At 44.5% G+C, this 18075-nt stretch overlaps 1 protein-coding gene and 1 pseudogene across 4 annotated transcripts in view; both read right to left on the reverse strand.

Moving 5' to 3' along the window:
- The window catches only part of LOC138820744 (UDP-glucuronosyltransferase 1-6-like), a 144078-nt gene that overhangs the window by 47175 nt on the left and 78828 nt on the right, over nucleotides 1-18075 (reverse strand). Inside the window, exon 1 of one of the 4 annotated variants that reach the window (XM_070012743.1) lies at nucleotides 2849-3823. The exons of the other annotated variants lie outside the window; for them this stretch is intronic. Coding sequence (XP_069868844.1) covers nucleotides 2849-3706 — 858 coding nt within the window. The 5' untranslated portion in view covers nucleotides 3707-3823. Of the gene's footprint in view, nucleotides 1-2848; nucleotides 3824-18075 lie in introns of those variants that run through there. 4 annotated transcript variants of the gene reach the window in all.
- LOC138824697 (UDP-glucuronosyltransferase 1A7-like) lies at nucleotides 14194-15066 on the reverse strand (annotated as a pseudogene).

The raw sequence follows: 18075 nt of genomic DNA on the forward strand, positions 1-18075 counted from the left end.
TACAACATGTCCAGGATGTACAAGCCTAGAGATAGAAAGGACTCTGCGTGTTGCCCAGAGCTAGGGTAGGGAGATACAAAGAGTGACCAGTAATAGGTAAAGGGTGACTGAAAAGCTTGAAGTGGGTAAGTTCAACAGTGTGTGAATTATAGCCCAATAGAGAGAGAATGTTCAAAGGCGAATATTTTAAACCACATGAAAACATTAAAAAAAAATTAAATCACTGAAGTCTCTTCTAGCATTACCAGGCCTGCCAGTTTTCTGAAGGCTGTGGCAAGTACTTTCTGGACACACAAGCTCAGGCAGCACTTGGCCACGCTGGAAGAGGGCTCACCACGGGCTCAGCACAGGAACCCCGCGGCGGCGCACACCCAGTGTTCTCCAAGAAAACCGTCATTAAGTAAACAGGGGACTTTGAGAGTGAGGCGTTTTAAACATTGCTCTGAGCCAGGCAATGTCTGTGAAAGTGCTTGGTAAGAATGACTTGGCATTTTGGATTTGCCAAGTGGAGTGAGTGTATTTTGGAAGCTATAAATCAAGGCTTTATTTTATAACCCATGATATAACTTCTCTCTCTTCCCTCTTTTCCTCCCTCATGCCTTTTCCTCTCTCTTTCTCTTCTCCCCTTTTTTTTTTTTTTGTCAGTGGTGGGGCTTGAACTCTGGGCCTGGGCGCTGTCCCTCACTCAGCTCTTCAGCTCAAGGCGAGCGCTCTACCGTTTCAGCCACAGCGCCACTTCCCGTTCTCTGGTGGTTCCTTGGAGATCAGAGTCTCACGGACTTTCTTGGCTGGGCTGGCTTTGAACGGTGACCCTCAGATCCCAGCCTCCTGAGTAGCTGAGATTATAGGCGTGAGCCACTGGTGTCCAGCTCTCCCTCTCTTTTAAGATGGGGTTTTTCTATGTAGCCCAGGCTGATCTGGAAATCATAACCCTCCTGCCTCAGCCTCCTACACGTATATGCCAGGCCTGGCTCTTCCCTTCTATCATAAGTTATCAATGGAGGTGAGGCCACAGAACATACAGCTGACTTTGGCAGAGGGTGGGAAGGGGGCTGCGGAGGATGGAGCCCGGGACCTCAAGTGTGCTGGGCATCCTCGAGCCCCCCAGCCCTGGCCCTGGGCCATCCAGTCACAACGCTCATGGTACTGGACCTGTTTGAGGCCTTCAGATGAAAAGTGCGTTAGAAAGGAAAATTCTGGAAAAGAAATAAGTTTAATTCCTTAGAAAGCCAAAATCAAAGTTGAGCGAAATAGAACATTAGGAAGCAGGTGCTTGAAGGGGGTGGGTTGGAGTCAAGGGGCGAGGGGAACATGGATGAAGAGGGGAAAATGTAGACAAGAATCCAATGTACTGCAGATCCTACAAAATGAACACAGTGGGGAAACAGTGGGGAGGAGATGGGAACGTGGGCCAGAGCAGCCAGCAACTCTGAAAGTGCCTGGTAAGAATGACTTGGCATTTTGGGTTTGCCAAGTGGATGAGAGGGGTGAACGGATCAAGATACAGTGTACTTATATACTGCTTTGTTAAATGGCAACTCCTTTGTACAGCTACTTAAACATACCAATAATTAAATATTGTAATGTTGCCTATCATTAACCACTGAGAAAATGTAAATTAAAGAAATGTGCCTTAAAGCTGTGCTCACTAGAGTATTACTGTGTTCCTAGGACTGATCACACTTAGAACTGACACACAGGTAAGATAACACTTTATGGGAAGTGCAATATGACATACATATCTGGAATAAGTATAATATGCATAATTTGCCTCCTTGGAATACAATTGTTGAGTTGTAGGAAAAGCTCAACTCACACCTAAAACACAATGCAAACACTCCTGTCTATATGTTGACCCAGGGGAAAAGAATACCTTGCACTACATAAACTTTCACATGGAAAAAAAAAAGACTTGCACACACACAAATTTTGGCATGAAAGAAATGACTAAAACCCTTCAAAGGCATAAGAATTTGAAATTTAAAATAAAACCATCAGACAGAGATTTTTTTTCTTAGTCCTGGGCCTGGGCATTGTCCCTGAACTCTTCAGCTCAAGGCGAGCGCTCTACCACTTGAGCCACAGCGCCACTTCCAGTTTTCTGGTAGTTATCTGGAGATAAGAATCTCATGGACTTTGCTGCCTGGCCTGGCTTTGAACTGTGATCTTCGGATCTCAGCCTCCTGAGTAGCTAGGATTACAGGCGTGAGCCACTGGTGCCTGGCTAGATCATTATTTTCCAAAGCAACTCTGGGTCCTACAATCAGGAGGTAAAAAGAAACACGTGTCTTACTAATGAGGTTTCAAGGGCCAAACCCATCTCCATCACCTGTCTTTGGTGCTGTTGCTAAGTCCTCTTAAAAACGATACAAATTAACTCAACAGTTGTGAATTCTATACAGCCCCTAAACCATAGAGCTCCTAGATACTTTTCCACATCTGGGCAGATGCGGCCCTCTGGCCTCTTCTTGCTGACCTCTGGGTGTAGGGCACAGGGAACATGAGACAAACATGAAAAAAAAATGACTTTTGACCTTGACTTGTCTTCTTGGTCAAGTTTTCACCTCTTGGACTGGAACATTTCTAAAGCCCATTCAAGAGTCCTGTGACTCCGCAGATCATCTAGCCAAGCACATTTCCTGTTGCCAAGCAAATCTGCCTGGGTACCACCTCAGGCTCAGGAATACCTGTCCTGGCATCCACTTCCCACCAATTTTCTTTTCTTTTTTTCTGATGAGCCTCCCAGGTGAGAGATGGCTGGAAGAGTCAAGGGAAAGAAAGGACCACCCTGCTCCAACCATGCCTGCTGGTGAAGAAGCAGGACAATTTAAAGAATGACTCCACCCACCTGCATCAGGAACCCGCTCTTCTCGCAGTTGATCCCGCCGATGAAGACCATGTTGGGCATGACTGGCCTTGGATACTCAAGCACAAAGTCGTATCTCAACAGCCACACCGCATCCTGATATAAGGCGGGTAAGTGCACATCTCTCTGGAGGAGATCTGCTGCCAGGACTTGGTACTTGGAGTACAGACAGTGAAACAGATAGCTCTCCAGGAAATTGGCAATGAAGTTGATCACTCGTTGAGGGAAAGTCATGTGGTCTGAGAATGTGGTGTAGCACCTGGGGATGTAGGACACAGGGTTTGGGCTCTGGCTAAATGCATGCTCCAGGGAGCAGGGGAAGCCCCTGAAGAGGTACACGGAGGGCAGACCCAGGTACTCGGCCAGGATCACACCACAGGGCAAGGCCGGGTCTGTGAACAGAGCATCGAACTTGGTCTCCCGGAGGAACTTCAGGGTGGCAGAGTCCTTCAGGAGGCTCTGGCAGTTGAAGAAGAACATGTCGATCACAAACATGTTGTTTCTGTACTCGGTCTGAGCGGCGGTCAGGAGCGATCGATTGTCGAAGTGGTGATTCCCAAAGAGGCGGAAACGGTGCTTCAGCTCACCCTCGTCATACGGCACTGGATAGATTTTTCTTGTGTAGTACGGGGACTCTTTCAAAAGCAAATTCACTTCAGGCACCAGTACCACGATGTCGTGGCCTCTGACACTGAGATACTCCACTACATCCTTCATACTGAGCCAGTGGCTTCCATCCTGAGGGACCACTAGAAGCTTGCCCCCTAAAACCGTGCCCCAAAGTGCTAAGAAGACTAGCCCTGCGGAGACTCTCTGAAAGGTGCGAAGGAGACAAGGCATCCCGGAGGGAGTTAAAGGACAGAAGTGAGTGCTTGACAGTCCCTAAAGCTGTTTAGGGGCTATTCTCTAAAGGCTATTTCCCCTAAACTGACCAGTGATTTCCACAGAATCCACCTGGCTCTCTCTGCTGGCAATCTAGCCCTTTTATATGAAAGAAGCTATTAATATTTAACTATGCTTAACACCCAGATCACTTGAACCAACCAGGTCCTTCTTAGCCTTCTAGCCTTCATCATCTCCACCCACCCATCTCTCTCTCCTCTCTGTCTCTCTCTGTCTCTATCTCTCTCTGTCTCTGTCCTCTGTCTCTCTGGCTGGCTCATATCAGAGAGTTGTTCTCCCAGTTTGAGGACATGTTGGAGCGTGCTCTGGGACCTCTGCCAGCTCTCAGTCCTGAGCAGGAGTCCTCACCATGTCTACAGAATAGCTGCCAAGGTTCTGCCACAGAAAAGCCAACTTTGCTCAGAACACCGGGAGAATTAACGGACCAGGAATTGAAGGTTTGAGACCACAGAATAGTGACATTGCCTCCAGATTCAGGTCACCACAGAGACAGCTGGATGAGATTGGGCACAGGGGAAAGCCCGCTGGGCCCTGGAAGAATCTAACATAAACCTTTTTCTCCAGTTCTCTTGGGGCAGCCACTGTGATTGGGGGGTTTTCTGTTCCATGTTCTTATGGATTTGTACTTTAAGACCCGATTTTCCCCCTCAGGATGGAGAAGAGGCAGCCTGCTCTCCTTCCCAGTGGGATGAGCCCACAGCTCTGTATTCCAATTGCCACATCTAGAAAGTGGAGGTTGCAGGACTGACGAAGAGGGATCTGATGTAGTCCTGGTGAGTGTAATGCATGTGAGGATGGATATATCCCACCAGGAGCACCCTCAGGCTCTGACCAGGAGCTGAGTTCTAATTTGTTAAGAACTATGGCATGGTGCTGGTGGCCACTATATATATATATATATAATATCATATAATATATATCACCATAGAGAGAGTATATATGTAGGGTGTATATATATATATCATATAATATATATCACCATAGAGAGAGAGTATATATGTAGGTTGTATATATATATATATATATATATATATATATATATATATACACAGAGAGAGAGAGAGAGAGAGAGAGAGAGAGAGGAGAGAGGTCTACATCTAGATACCTAGATATCTAGATATCTTGTCCTGTCCATGAACAAGAAAAGTACAGGGACAGAAGAAATATGATGGAAGAGAATAAAAGAGGAAGACATGCAGCTGTGGTACTCACTAGACACTATGTTGAAAATGAACGTATACAACCTGTGGGTGGGATGGGAGGGAAAAACTGGGAGAGAGCAAGGGAAGGAGTTAATGGTCCAAAAAGAAATGTCCTCTTTACCCAACTTATGTAACGGTAACCCCTCTGCACAGCACCTTTATAATAAAATATATTTCATAATTTTCAAACAGAGGGAAGAAACTGTGGACATGCATATGGTGGAAAAACAGCAGGGTGATACACATTCAAATGCTTGTGGCTCAAGTAGCCAAAGGTACAAACAAACAACAACAACAACAGAACAAGACTCAGACAGCGCAGAACCGGCTGGGAGGCCCACATCCTGACACGCACTGCCTCCCAGCTTTGGAGGATGGAGGGCTGAGGACAGCATGGCCTTCTCTCTAAGACTGTGGAGGAGGAGCATGCTCCAGCCTGTCCCGTAGCTTCTGGTGTTGGCTGCTATCTGTGCTGCTTCTTTGTAGGCTGGAGCCTCACCTGGCCCTGCCTCCTCTTCCCCTTCCTCCTGGGCCCATATCTTGTATCAAGGTCCTATGGGGGTGAGGGGTCTTATGGTGATCTCCACTTAACTACTTACAACTGTAATGACTCTAGGCCCACTAAGGACACCTTCTGAAGGCACTGGAAAGAACTTTAATACATCTTTCCGGGGGAGGCAGAGCAAGGGACACAAGTGAGCCACTGACATCCACCCACTGCCTCACAGCCAGGCCCACTTTTCCCAGGGGGGACAAAGGCTTGCTGCCTATGGAAGAGGACATTTTAACCTTCTACCTCTTTGCAAGGAAAACAAGGTTGACTACTACAAGTAGAATAGATTTCTGGTCTCAGAACGTCCTTATACTTGTCCACTCTCCCCCACCCCAATAATAATAAATGGAAGACCCAAAAAATAGGCTAGAGAAGGTAACTGGCTCTTACTTGCAATTCTATGATTGGGTATCACCTCATCCCATCAAACAGAATGAGCACTGCAACAAGCGGAACAGAGATTTTTACAGACAGAAAACAACAACAACAATAACAAACAGAAACAGAAGATAGAGTGGCCTGTTTCAAAAATTACTTTCCTTGTAAAGATTAAACCAGAGGAAACGCCTTTAAAACTAGCTTGTTGGGGCTTGGCCTCTTATCTCTCATGTTCCTGGGTTCTCTGGAGGTCCTGTGGAACTTTCACTACAGCATTTGTTTGCCTTTTGTTTGGGCCAATTGGACTGAACGCAGGAGCCCAGCCAAACCTCTTGTACTTCTGAAAGCATTTGTTTTTCTGAGAGGGGTCTTGCCCTGTCGCCCCTTTCATTCTCATGCCTCAGCCTCCCCGGTGCTGGAGCTACAAGCACACACCATCATACTCGGCTACTCCTGTGCTTTTGATTTGACACATTCTTCACAAAAAATTGAGTGCCTGAAACATTTGTTTATGTGGGGCTATGTCTATCCAAATTAATTATTTTAGAAATTAGAGCTGACCCTTTATTTATTTTTGTTGGTCATGGGGCTTGAACTCAGGGCCTGGGCACTGTCCCTCAGCTATTCAGCTCAAGGCGAGTGCTCTACCACTTGAGCCACAGCGCCACTTCCGGTTTCCTGATGGTTAACTAGAAATAAGATTCTCACAGACTTTCCTCCCTGGGCTGGCTTTGAACAGTGATCCTCAGATCTCAGCCTCCTGAGTAGCTAGGATTACAGGTGTGCACCCCCAGCGCCTGGCCCATTTTTTAAATACGTCCCAATTCACATGTACTGAAGAAGAACCTGTTGGGCTAGCCTAAATTATGTTTTGTGAAAATTACTGTATTTCCAAGAACAAATGGAACTTAGACGAGTGATATTCCCTGCTAAGTTTTCATAAGCTGTATAACACATGGCCTTGGAGACCGTAACTAAACCCTATTTGCTTCTTTTTTAAATTAGTTGTGACATCACATACCACCTGGCCCCCAGAGGGCTGCCCTTAGGAGAAAGGCAAGTGCAGAAGAAAGTTATAACATCTCAGAATCCGTGTGGGAACATCTGAGCTCACACACTCCCTAAAAGGGACTCAGGGCCCCCGGTGCTCTAGAGCCAACCTTGAGAACCTTTGTATAAAGTCTGGAGTTAAAAGGCCAAATAGCACATTCTTTAGGTTTGCATGACATCCAACGTCTTTGGTCATGACTTAGTGCTGGCATTGTAGCTGGAAAGCGATCACACAATACAGGAAAAAAAAAATGGCATGGCTGTGTTCCAGTAAAAATAGGCCACAGGTTAGATTTGTCCCATAGGCTGCAGTGTGCCAAACCCTTGTGCCACATTATATAAATTTTACCCAGGTCTCCACATGGCCATACCCTACCCTGCAAATCAGGTTTGAACAATAAGCTGTGAACAACTTTCCCTGGTGAACCCATGATCAAACGGCCCATCCTGGAACTTTGAAACCTTCATTCACCACAGCCCCATCATTGATCTCCTCCGACTGGCGGGAGCACCTTAAAGGGGGGGACTGTGCCATTAGTCTCTATAGTAGGCTCCAGCATCCAGAACCATGCCGGTATTACAGCAGTCTCCCCATAAGCGTGTGTGGAAGGAATAAATCAGCGTTGGGGTTGTCTGTTTTACTCTCAAAGAGTGAGATTCGCCCCAAAAGAGGAATCTGAAACACGTCACACTGCCTCTGGAACAGGCATATAGGGAAAGATGGACCCCCTCTTCATCTCACGCATCCCACAACACGCTGTGACCAGATGTAGAGGTATTTTTTCCCCACACTAAACAATTCCGCAAACCCCGGTGCAGTGTCTACAATTCAGTTACCACGTTAGGTATAGTGTCACTAGAGAACTGGCAAAAGCCAGCCGCACGAGTTAAGGTTCAGTCCACATTCCCAGAACTTTCATGTGACCTGGCTACAATCCAGAGGCTCCTCTAATTCCCTTCCCATGCTTGATTGCCTGTTAAAATGATTCACAGAACTGAGGACAACACCTTACTTAATTACTGATGGATTAAATGGGATACAGTTGCGCAGCCAAGTTAAGAAGTACAAAGAGTAAGGCATGTGGGAAGGGTGGTGGGACTGACTCCCAGGGCACCCACCTTCCCTCCAGGCCTTCAGTAAACGGGATGCTCTCCAAACACTCTCCTGGGCTTGTACCTAGGCTTCGTTATGCAATTACTATTACTGATTAAGTAAATGATCCCCATAACCTTCACCCCATTTTTCCTCTCCTCCTTCCAATCTGATTGGATTCCTGGCAACCAGTTCCCATCCTTAGGAACTTCCCAGAAGCCACCCATCCCAGGATGAACTAAGGTCTGATCTAAGGGGACCTGTTACAAATAACAGCCCATCTTTGTCGTTGCAATGCTTAGGAAATTACCAAGTTTTGGAGCTCTGGCTAGGAGGAAATGGACACAAATATATATATATATATATATATATATATATATATATATATATATATATTTCCCATGATAACCCACAATATCTCAACACATAATGTTACTTGCCTTTAAGAAACAGGGGCTTGAGAAGTGTGAGTCTAGCCAGCAGGTGCGGACAGCCCTGGCGGGAGTCAGGAAGCCTGGTGTCTGACTCCAGTCTGGTCACGCATCGGCCAGTTTTGCAATTCATCTCCTGAGTTTCTCAGCTGACTCCCAGGGAGAGAGTCATGTTTGTTCTGCCTGTTGAACTTAAGTGTCTGGGAGGGCCAGAGGATGATGCCTATGGAAATGAGGCTGCCGTGTGAAAGGTGGATCCTAGAATGACTAGAACAGACTCAGGACTAGTCATGCCAGAGCCTGTCCTAACCCAGGCCTTGGGAACTGTGTGTGAGCTGAGGCTGGGAAAGAAGAATCCCAAAGACCAAGAATGAAGGAATCATCCCCAGTGCAGAGCTGACTTTGGAAATACAAGCAAGATGGCTGTTCATTACTTAAGGCATTCTAAGTTTCAGCTAAATCCCAGATGGAGGCTGGCCTTCCTGGAGCTCTCCAGGAAAAGGGGCACCAGCAGCGTCTCCTGCTTGCAATGGTCAGGGAAACAGAATCCTGCTTTGAAAACCCAAGGATGGGTCAAGGAAGCACAAGGCAGTTCTAGGCTTCTGGAAAGCACACAGGGAGCAGTTCCCTTCACTCCTCCCAGTCCTAGACACATCCCCACACATACACACCCCGTTAGTCCTCCTGGCAGGCCATAATCTTCTTTTAGAGTACATTTCATAGCTTGTAACTCACTCACGTACATCTGCCTCTCCATTAGACAAAAGTCTACCAGGCAAAGCCAAGCTCATTTGATCATGGCCATATCCCCAGCACTCACCACAGAGGCTCACAGAGGCTCTCCATAGGTAGTGATCCAATGAAGGAATAGTAATGCTAAACAAAGAACAAATGACCAACTAGACACTATTCTGCAACGCTATCTGAGGCAACAAAACGAGCTTGCTCCTGCTAGAGGATTCGATCATGAGACATAATAGCAAATACCCAGGGAAATGTCACTGCTATTCTGACCAGGCAGAGGCCAGGCATTTCCAAGCAACTTCCTGTCGACACAGGAAGGCAGCCAAGTATACAGAGGAGGTACCTGGGGAAGCTCAGATTGTCTAGTGCTGTGTAAGTGCATCCTAACAGCTGTCTCCAGACCTACAACTGCCCTGGATTCCAAAAATCAAAGCTGAATTCCTTCCATCTGGACCAAGAAATCAATTCTAAGGAAACTCTCTGAAAGTTGCAAGAGACTGTGCACAGTCTTTCCTGGTAAATCTATTTTAACATTCTCCTTAAGAATGATTCTGGCACTCCTGTTAAAGTACCTAACAGGATCACAAATAATGAGGAATATTTTGTTAGAGGAAGCCCTCAGGGAAATCTGTTGGGTAGCCCCTCAAAAACCAGAACTACATGCAACACACACACACACACATACACACACACACACACACACACACACACACACACACACACACACACACACACACACACACGAGCATTCTCTCTCAATTCCTTCTTTCTTTCCATCCCTTCAAGCAAAGAAATGAGATTCAGACCAGGACTCCTGTTGTCCCACAATACAAACCTGTGTGGTTTTCCCAGAGACAGACTGCCCACCAGAAACATGCAGATCATAGATTGTTCCAATGAAAAATTGACTTTTCTTGTGCTCTATCCAGATTATCAGCCAAAGGGTTCCCTTTGGGATCTCAGTTACTCTTTGTGAATTTTACCTTCATGATACTCATAAATATATAACCTTCTACATGGATAAAAACTTACCTACATGTAGCTCTTTTGATAGATATATAAAACCATATATTTTATTTCTATACACATAACCATACATAGACATGAAAATCTCTATGACCCAATGCAACAATATATTATAGATGCAGCTATAATGTGGGTCAAATAAAAGCATAGATGGCTTCTAGGTCTCTAAATCTCTCAGGTAACTAATGGGTCACTCTGAACTAGGTACTGGTTCAGGCAGTTGTCTGTACCCAAGGGTGTTGGTGGGGCCTGGATGGAACTTGGTGCTTCCTGATGGAAGACAAGGGGAACTGAAGCTTTTGAATAGACTCAGGCAAGAGAAGAAAGCTGTGCCTCATGTCCACACACCTAAGACGGCATCCCAGCCCTTTACAAAGAGCATGTCTCACTTCGTCTCCATTGAGCTGAAAATTCACTTTTTATCAACATGTCAATCTATGAGAGAATATGATTTCTCAGTCTTAAATTCTGCTGTGCTTTCAAAGAAGTCACAATAACAGATCAAAAATGAATAATACATCCCTAATAAAATCATATAGTGAGATTAGACATGAAATGCTTTCCTACCAATTAGACACTGTGCATTGCTAAGAATATTATTCTTACATATGTCAAGACATTTTCAAGTGCAAATGACAGAATCCCAGTTTAAACTGCCTGGAACCACAATATACTCTATAATGTTTTAGAGGTATATATCCCAACTAATGAAAGTAAGTCATACAAATGCCGGGTGGAAAAATTATCTGCAGTTGATATCACATATCTAACAAATGTTACTGACTAATCATTGAAATCAGGAACTAAACTAGATCCAAGATAAATATGCAAAACCCAACACTGGACCTTATTTATAACCAGTTCAGAATAAAGTTAAAGGAAAATTACCTTTTGCACAGTCACTTTCAAAACAATAAATATCTATGAATGAGATACAGTAGGAGATACAAAATGGTAATAAAATTTAGCTATAAAATTTTATTGATGGACATAAAGGAAGATTGGAATAATTTAAAAGAGAACATTTGGGTAGGAAAACACAAGAGCAAGCATACTTATCTTCTTTGAGCTAGAAAAAAATCACTTAAGGTAATAGTAACAGAGCCCTAATAGTATATTTTACTAGCTACTATTATTCATTACTAACATTAATCAATATAATGGTGTGTTTGGGGTTTTTTAGAATGAAACAAAACAATCAGTTTAATTTTCAAAGCAAGATGTTATGACTGAGAATACATTACAAGAATCACCAAGAAAGCTTAGAGAGAAAGAATAGCATGTCTCACAGGCATTAAAATGTACTACAAAGTTACTTCATCGAAACATGGTATTGCCCCATGGGTAGGAAAATAACACAGAAAGAAAAAGTGAGGGTTGACAAGCAGGTGCAAAGAAACACAGAAAATTAAATGATAAAGATGTGTTTCAACTCCATGGCCATATAATGAGATCTCATTGGATGACGTGAGGACAATGGACTCTGCTTGGGGAAATCACACAAAACCCATTGCTTTCACTGTGTAGTTGAGAGACCTCCCTGGATAAATCACAAAGCAGGGCTGCAGCACTAGAGGACTTAAGAGCTTTACATGTAGCCTAGGGAAAACACAGAGACACTTTGGCCTTGGAAATGAGTAAGCAAGTTGAAATCTAAAAATCATTTAAAGATAAAATTCACCAGACTGACTCCTCCAAAGATGGAAAATAGTCACAACTCATTTAAAAGTGTTAATATACCTAATCATCAGGAAGAAGCGGAGAGTAATTAGTTACTAAAACAATAAATAGTCCTATAAGATGGTAAAAGAATGGTGGTATATAACTCCTAAGAGAGGAAATTCAGACAACCAATAAGTCTGTGAAAAATGGAGTAGCCATGTGGAATTTTTCACCAGTCAAGTAAGAAAACCTGCCAGTGGAGGCTCATACCTATGGCCCTTGCTACTCAGGAAGCTGAGATCTGAGGCTTACACTTTGAAGCCAGCCCTGGCAGGAAAGTCTGTGAGACTCCTGTTGTCAATAAACTACCAAAACCAGCCAGAGGAAGAGCTGGCTCAAGTGGTAGAGCACTAGCTTTGAGCAAAACAAGCTCAGGGATAGCACTGAAGCTCTGACTTCAAGCCCCAAGACCAGCACACACACACACACACACACACACACACACACACACACACACACACACACACACACACACACACACACACACACACACACACACACACACTTAACAAAACTTCAAAAGTTTGGTAACATGAAGATGCAGGGAGGATATGAACAAACTAAACTTCTCAGATACTGTTGATCATAATGTAAAGATCTGATGTTAATTCTCACATTTATAGGTATACAATGTTTGATCCAGTTACTCTACTCGTAGGGCGCTGGCCTACTGAGATGAAGTCAAAAATGGGGAAACATTTCCCTTTTTAAAAAAAAGTAAATATTTAAGTCTTGCCAAGTGCTAGTGGCTCATGCCACTATAATTCTAGCTACTCAGGAGGCTGAAATCTGAGAATCACAATTTGAAACAATCCCAGGCAGGAAAGTCTTTGAGATTCTTATTTCCAATTAACAACCAATATAGCCGGGCACTAGTGGTTCATGTTTGTAATCCTACCTAATCAGGAGGCTGAGATCTGAGAATCGCAGTTCAAATCCAGCCTGGACAGGAAAGCCCATGAGACTCTTATCTCCAATTAACCATGAGAAAAACAGAAGTGGCGCTGTGGCTCAAATGGTACAACACTTTCCTTGAGCTGAGGAGCTCAGGGACAGCACCCAGACCCAGAGTTCAAGCTCCAGAACCCAGAGAAAAACAAAAACAAAAACAAAACAAAAAAAAATCCCTTCCAAAATAGCTGGAAGTGGAACTGTGGCTCAAATCATAGTCCACAAGCCTTGAGCAAAAAAAAAAAAAAAGCTCAAGAACAGCACACAGACTCTTAGGTTAAAGACCAAAACACTGCACCCAAAAATACTGAATAAATAAAAATGAGTCTTATTCATAAAAGCAAACAGTTGTGATAAAAATACTATGGTATTTTATGCAATAATTCAAACAGAAAAACCTATAAAGAGCAATAATTTTGAACTGGGGGCTGGGAAGGTGGCTCAGTGGTAGAGTGCTTGCCTTGCATGCATGAGGCCCTGGGTTCAATTCCTTAGCACCACATTAAGAAAAAAGCCGGAAATGGCGCTGTGGCTCAAGTAGTAGAGTGCTAGCCTTGAGCTGAAGAGCTGAGGGACAGTGCCCAGGCCCAGAGTTCAGGCCCCATGACCGGACCAAAAAAAAAATAATAATTTTGAACTGGAAGCAGGGATCAAATGACAGAATGTGAGACCCTTGTTCCAGCCTCAACACCAGATTGCATGAGTGTACACATGCAAGCATGTGTGCATGAATGCGCTCACACGCGCATGCACGCACGCACACGCACACACACACACACACACAATGGTATCTATGGCTTATTAGCAAGTGAAGGTAAGAGAAAGAACATTATATCCAACATCATGTTTTTTCATTCTAGAAAATAACCATAAGAGATTATGTTACATGTATGTACATGTGCATATATGTACAAACTGAGAAAGTTACATACAAAACTCTTCAGTCATACATGGGATAACATCTGTGTAGCAAGAAGAGATTGCATTTATTACCATTTTTTAACATTTTCTGCAAAACTAGTAATAAAAGTAGTACTAAAAATACATCTTGAAAATTACATATACGTAAGTTTTGTGGACACATGTCTATGAGGGAAGGTTCCCACAACTTACTAGTGCATAATTACAGAACTGGCACAAAACAATTCTAAACTAGAGAGAAATCAGAATTTTGACAAACATCAATGAGAAATCTCATTTGAGTAGGGAACTTTTTTTCCATGTCTAAAGTCACATCTCCACTCTTGAACCACATCCACATCTTACCGGGGCAGTCAGCGTGCCAACGAGAGAAGTCCTCCCTTAGCCAGTGGCTTTCGCAGGTGGCAGTTCATCCCACCCTGCAGACCATGTTGGGCATCATGGCTTTGGGAAACTCCAAGACAAACTCAGATCTCAACAACCAAACAGACACTTGGCTGAAGAGGTCATACATGGTGACGGTGTGTGAAGAATTTCAGAGGAAGAAAAATGGACAAAAGAAACATTCATCCAAATGGGTGAGATAGTTCCATACCCTCTCTTGGAAAGTCATGGCAACTCCCTGCAACTGGAGAGATCTCTAGGAGCATAAGAAAGGGGAGCAGGGCACTGAGCACCTTCTTCAAGGTAATGACAAAATACTCTGCGGGCCAAGACCACAGATGGGAGTGAAAACTACGTGACAACAATCAAGCCACACACAACAAAGGATCCAGAAACACCCCATGAAAGAACTCTCCTTTAGCTATGCTACTGATTCCTGGTCATTAAACAAACTCCTACAAGGTGAAAAAAACAATTGAAAAAATAAAAACACTAGAAGAGCTTGTTACTAGAGAAAAGACACTTTGTTCCTGACTTTTCCTTTATTTGTCAACAAAAACCTTGAACTCCTGGTCCAAATCCTCCAGCGTGTGAGAAGTTGAGTACGTCTTTACTGTGAAGTTCAGTGAGCGGCCCAGCTGCCAACGGACCTCGGGCATGACCATGACCCCATGCCCTCTCTGGTTGAGTCTCCACCACACAGCGCATGGACAACCATGGCTGCCGTCCATGGGCACCACCAGCAGCTTGCCTGCCTGGGCAGAGCCTGAGGCCAGCAGCAGACATGCACACACAGGAAGGAGGGCAGGCAAGACTGCAGCAGCCATGGGCAGTGCAGCCAGGAGCAAGCCTACTTCTAAAACCGAAGTTAGAAGGTGGCCAGAAATAAAGACACCAAACCTGCCCTCAGAGAAGGGCACAGATACACAAATTCCTTTGAAAGGTTGTCCTCTCTGTCAATGATTTACCCAAAAGGACAAAGAAAAATGAGTAATATGGACTAGGATGGACTTGAATATTTTGCAGATCAGAATACCTTATGTGCTTTTCCTTGATGAGAACCAGTTACTGAAATGTGAGTTTTGGAAGCATTTTAACAAATGTACTTAAAGATTCCAAAATTAAGCTGATGGCTCACGCTTGTCATCCTACCTACAAAAGAGGCTAATATCTGAAAATGTGAGGATGTAGTTCAAAGCCAGGACAAGCAGAAAAGTCCACCAGACTCTTGTTTCCTATTAACCAGCCAACAGCTGCAAGTGGAGGTGAGACTCAAGAGGCAGAGTGACAGCCTTGAATAAAAAAGCCAAGCAAGACACAGAGCCCTAGTTCAAGCCTTAACATCAGCAACAAAGAAATAAACATCCTCAAAGTGAAAAGCAGAAATAAACTGGAGTAATTCTTGTATTTCTGAAATCTGTCTCAAAGCATAATGTAGATATCATCTTTGAACTAGTCACTTGTTTTCACGTCTGGCTCCAAGAACTATCTGTGAAGCCCTTAGCCCGGGTCTTCAAAGTGCCAGCAGAGCTCTAGTTAAAACAAAGCGTGCCATAGCATTGCTGTTTGACTGTCCACTTCCAGCAGGATTCCTGAGCTACGCCCATGTCCTCTGAGGCTTCTGAGATGCAGCTGCTCAGATGGATGGTGCACTCTCGGGCACCAGTCCAGGGATGTGATGGCTGTGACTGACATCACTTTCAGGTCATTTCCCTTGCTTTGTCTCAGGCACTTGAGAGTCATCACCCAGTGGCTGGCACGGCATTCTGTTGGATGCCACTTAGCTTCTTCCATAATTCCAGATTGGAAACCGAGGTGGAGACCTGTGCTGTGGGCTCCCCACAATCACCCAGGAGCCCTCCCTCAGGTGTGTGTACCTCTGTCTCCACATTCTCCTGAGCACTTATGAAGACAGGGAATGTGACATGCACGCTTTCAATCTTTTGCCATAGGACCCAAGTTATAGCTTGCTGCAAGCTCACAAGGAATTTTGTTTCCTTGGAACTTACTCACACAAAGCCAAAGACACACAGTGGAAAAGGGGTAAGAACTGGTGTAGGGAAAACTTGGAATCCATACGTAGAAACCTAAAAGTGTATCTCTATCACCATGCACACAAATCAACTCAAAGTGGATCTAAGACCTCAACATCAGACTTCAGACTTTGAAATTACTGCAAGAGGAAGGAGGAGAAAAACTAGGACTTGCAGGCATAGGGAGAAACTTTTCAAAGAGTCCCAGGGACACAGCAGACAACAGACTTGACATCAAAATAAAAAGTTTCTGCATGACAAAGGACATAGTTACCAAACAATAAAGGCAGCCAATAGACTGGGAGCAATAATTAGACAAGGCCAAAATATACAAGGAACTCAAGAAAACTCCACCCAAAGCTAATAAACCAATCACTAAATGGCCAAAGGAGCTAAGGAAAGACTTCTCAGAAGAAGAGGTAACAATGGCAAAGAAACATAGCAGGAAATACTCAACATCCCTGGCCATAAAAGAAATGCTAATCAAACAACTTTGAGATTCCATCTCAGATTGGCCAACCTTGTGTATGCAAACAACATCAAATGTTGGTGGGGATCTGGGGAAAAAGGAACTCTACTGCACTGCTGGTGGGAGTTGTGAACTAGTACAACCACAGTGGACAGCAGTCTGGAGGTTCCTCAAAAATCTAAACAGACCTTCCTACAACCCAGCACACCACGCCTGGGCATCAAAGCCAGGAAACCATAAGGCCACTTGCACATCCACGTGCACTTCTGCACTATTCACAGCAACCACACTATGGAGACAATCCGGATGCCCTGCAATAGATGAGCAGATCCAAAAACGTGGTTCCGGAACACAATGGAATTTTACACAGCCATTAGAACGAATAATATGTCATTTGCAGGGGAATGTATGGACCTAGACCAAATCATGATAAATGAGGTAAGACCAGTTCAGAGGGACAAAAGGTGCAAGTTTTCTCTCATATGCAGAAGCCAGGTCTAAAATATACTAAGACATTCACACACAGTAAGACCAAAGTAGGACACTCTTAGGACTGGAACAGAAAGACCAAAATCCATGTGCCTCTGATCATATAAAATAATATTGATCATGGGCTGGGAAGGTGGCTCAGTGGTAGAGCTCTTGCCTTGCAAGCCTGAGGCCCTGGGTTCGATTCCTCAGCACCATAAAAGCAAAAAGAAAAAAGCCGGAAGTGGTGCTGTGGCTCAAGTGGTAGAGCGCTAGCCTTGAGCTGAAGAGCTGAGGGACAGAGTTCAGGCCCCACAACCGGACCCAAAAAAATGTAAAAAAAATAAAAAATAATAATATTGATCAGGGGCCCTAGTGGCTCACACCTATAATCCCAGCTATTCAGAAGGCTGAGATCTGAGGATCTCAGTTCAAAGCCAGCCGGGTAGGTAAGTCTTTGAGACACTTATCTCCAATGAGCCACCAGAAAACCAGAAGTGGTGCTATAGAGCTCTTCAGGCCACACTGACAATAATGTAAGGTCCGCTCCTGGATGGCCAGCAGACTCCACCCTCCTCGCAGCAAAATCTCCACCTAGTACCTGCATTACCTAGGCAACTGGGATACCTGGAAGAGGTCACATCTGCATCTGCTGAGGTCACATCTGAATTTGATGTGGCCACACCTTTCCCCGCTCATACCCTACATACGGCCTAACCCAGGCCCAGACGCTCTCTTGCTCTTGCTCTTGCTCTTGCTCTTGCTCTTGCTGCTCTTTTCTTGCTCTCTCTGTTCTATTCTAGCTCTCTCTCTGTTCTTTTCTTGCTCTCTCTCTTTCCCAGCCATGTGGAGTGCCAACCTTGCCTGGTCCCAGCAGGTCT

Source organism: Dipodomys merriami, unplaced genomic scaffold (assembly GCF_024711535.1).
Source record: "Dipodomys merriami isolate MVZ:Mamm:240054 unplaced genomic scaffold, mDipMer1.0.p SCAF_1, whole genome shotgun sequence".
Classification (NCBI taxonomy): domain Eukaryota; kingdom Metazoa; phylum Chordata; class Mammalia; order Rodentia; family Heteromyidae; genus Dipodomys; species Dipodomys merriami.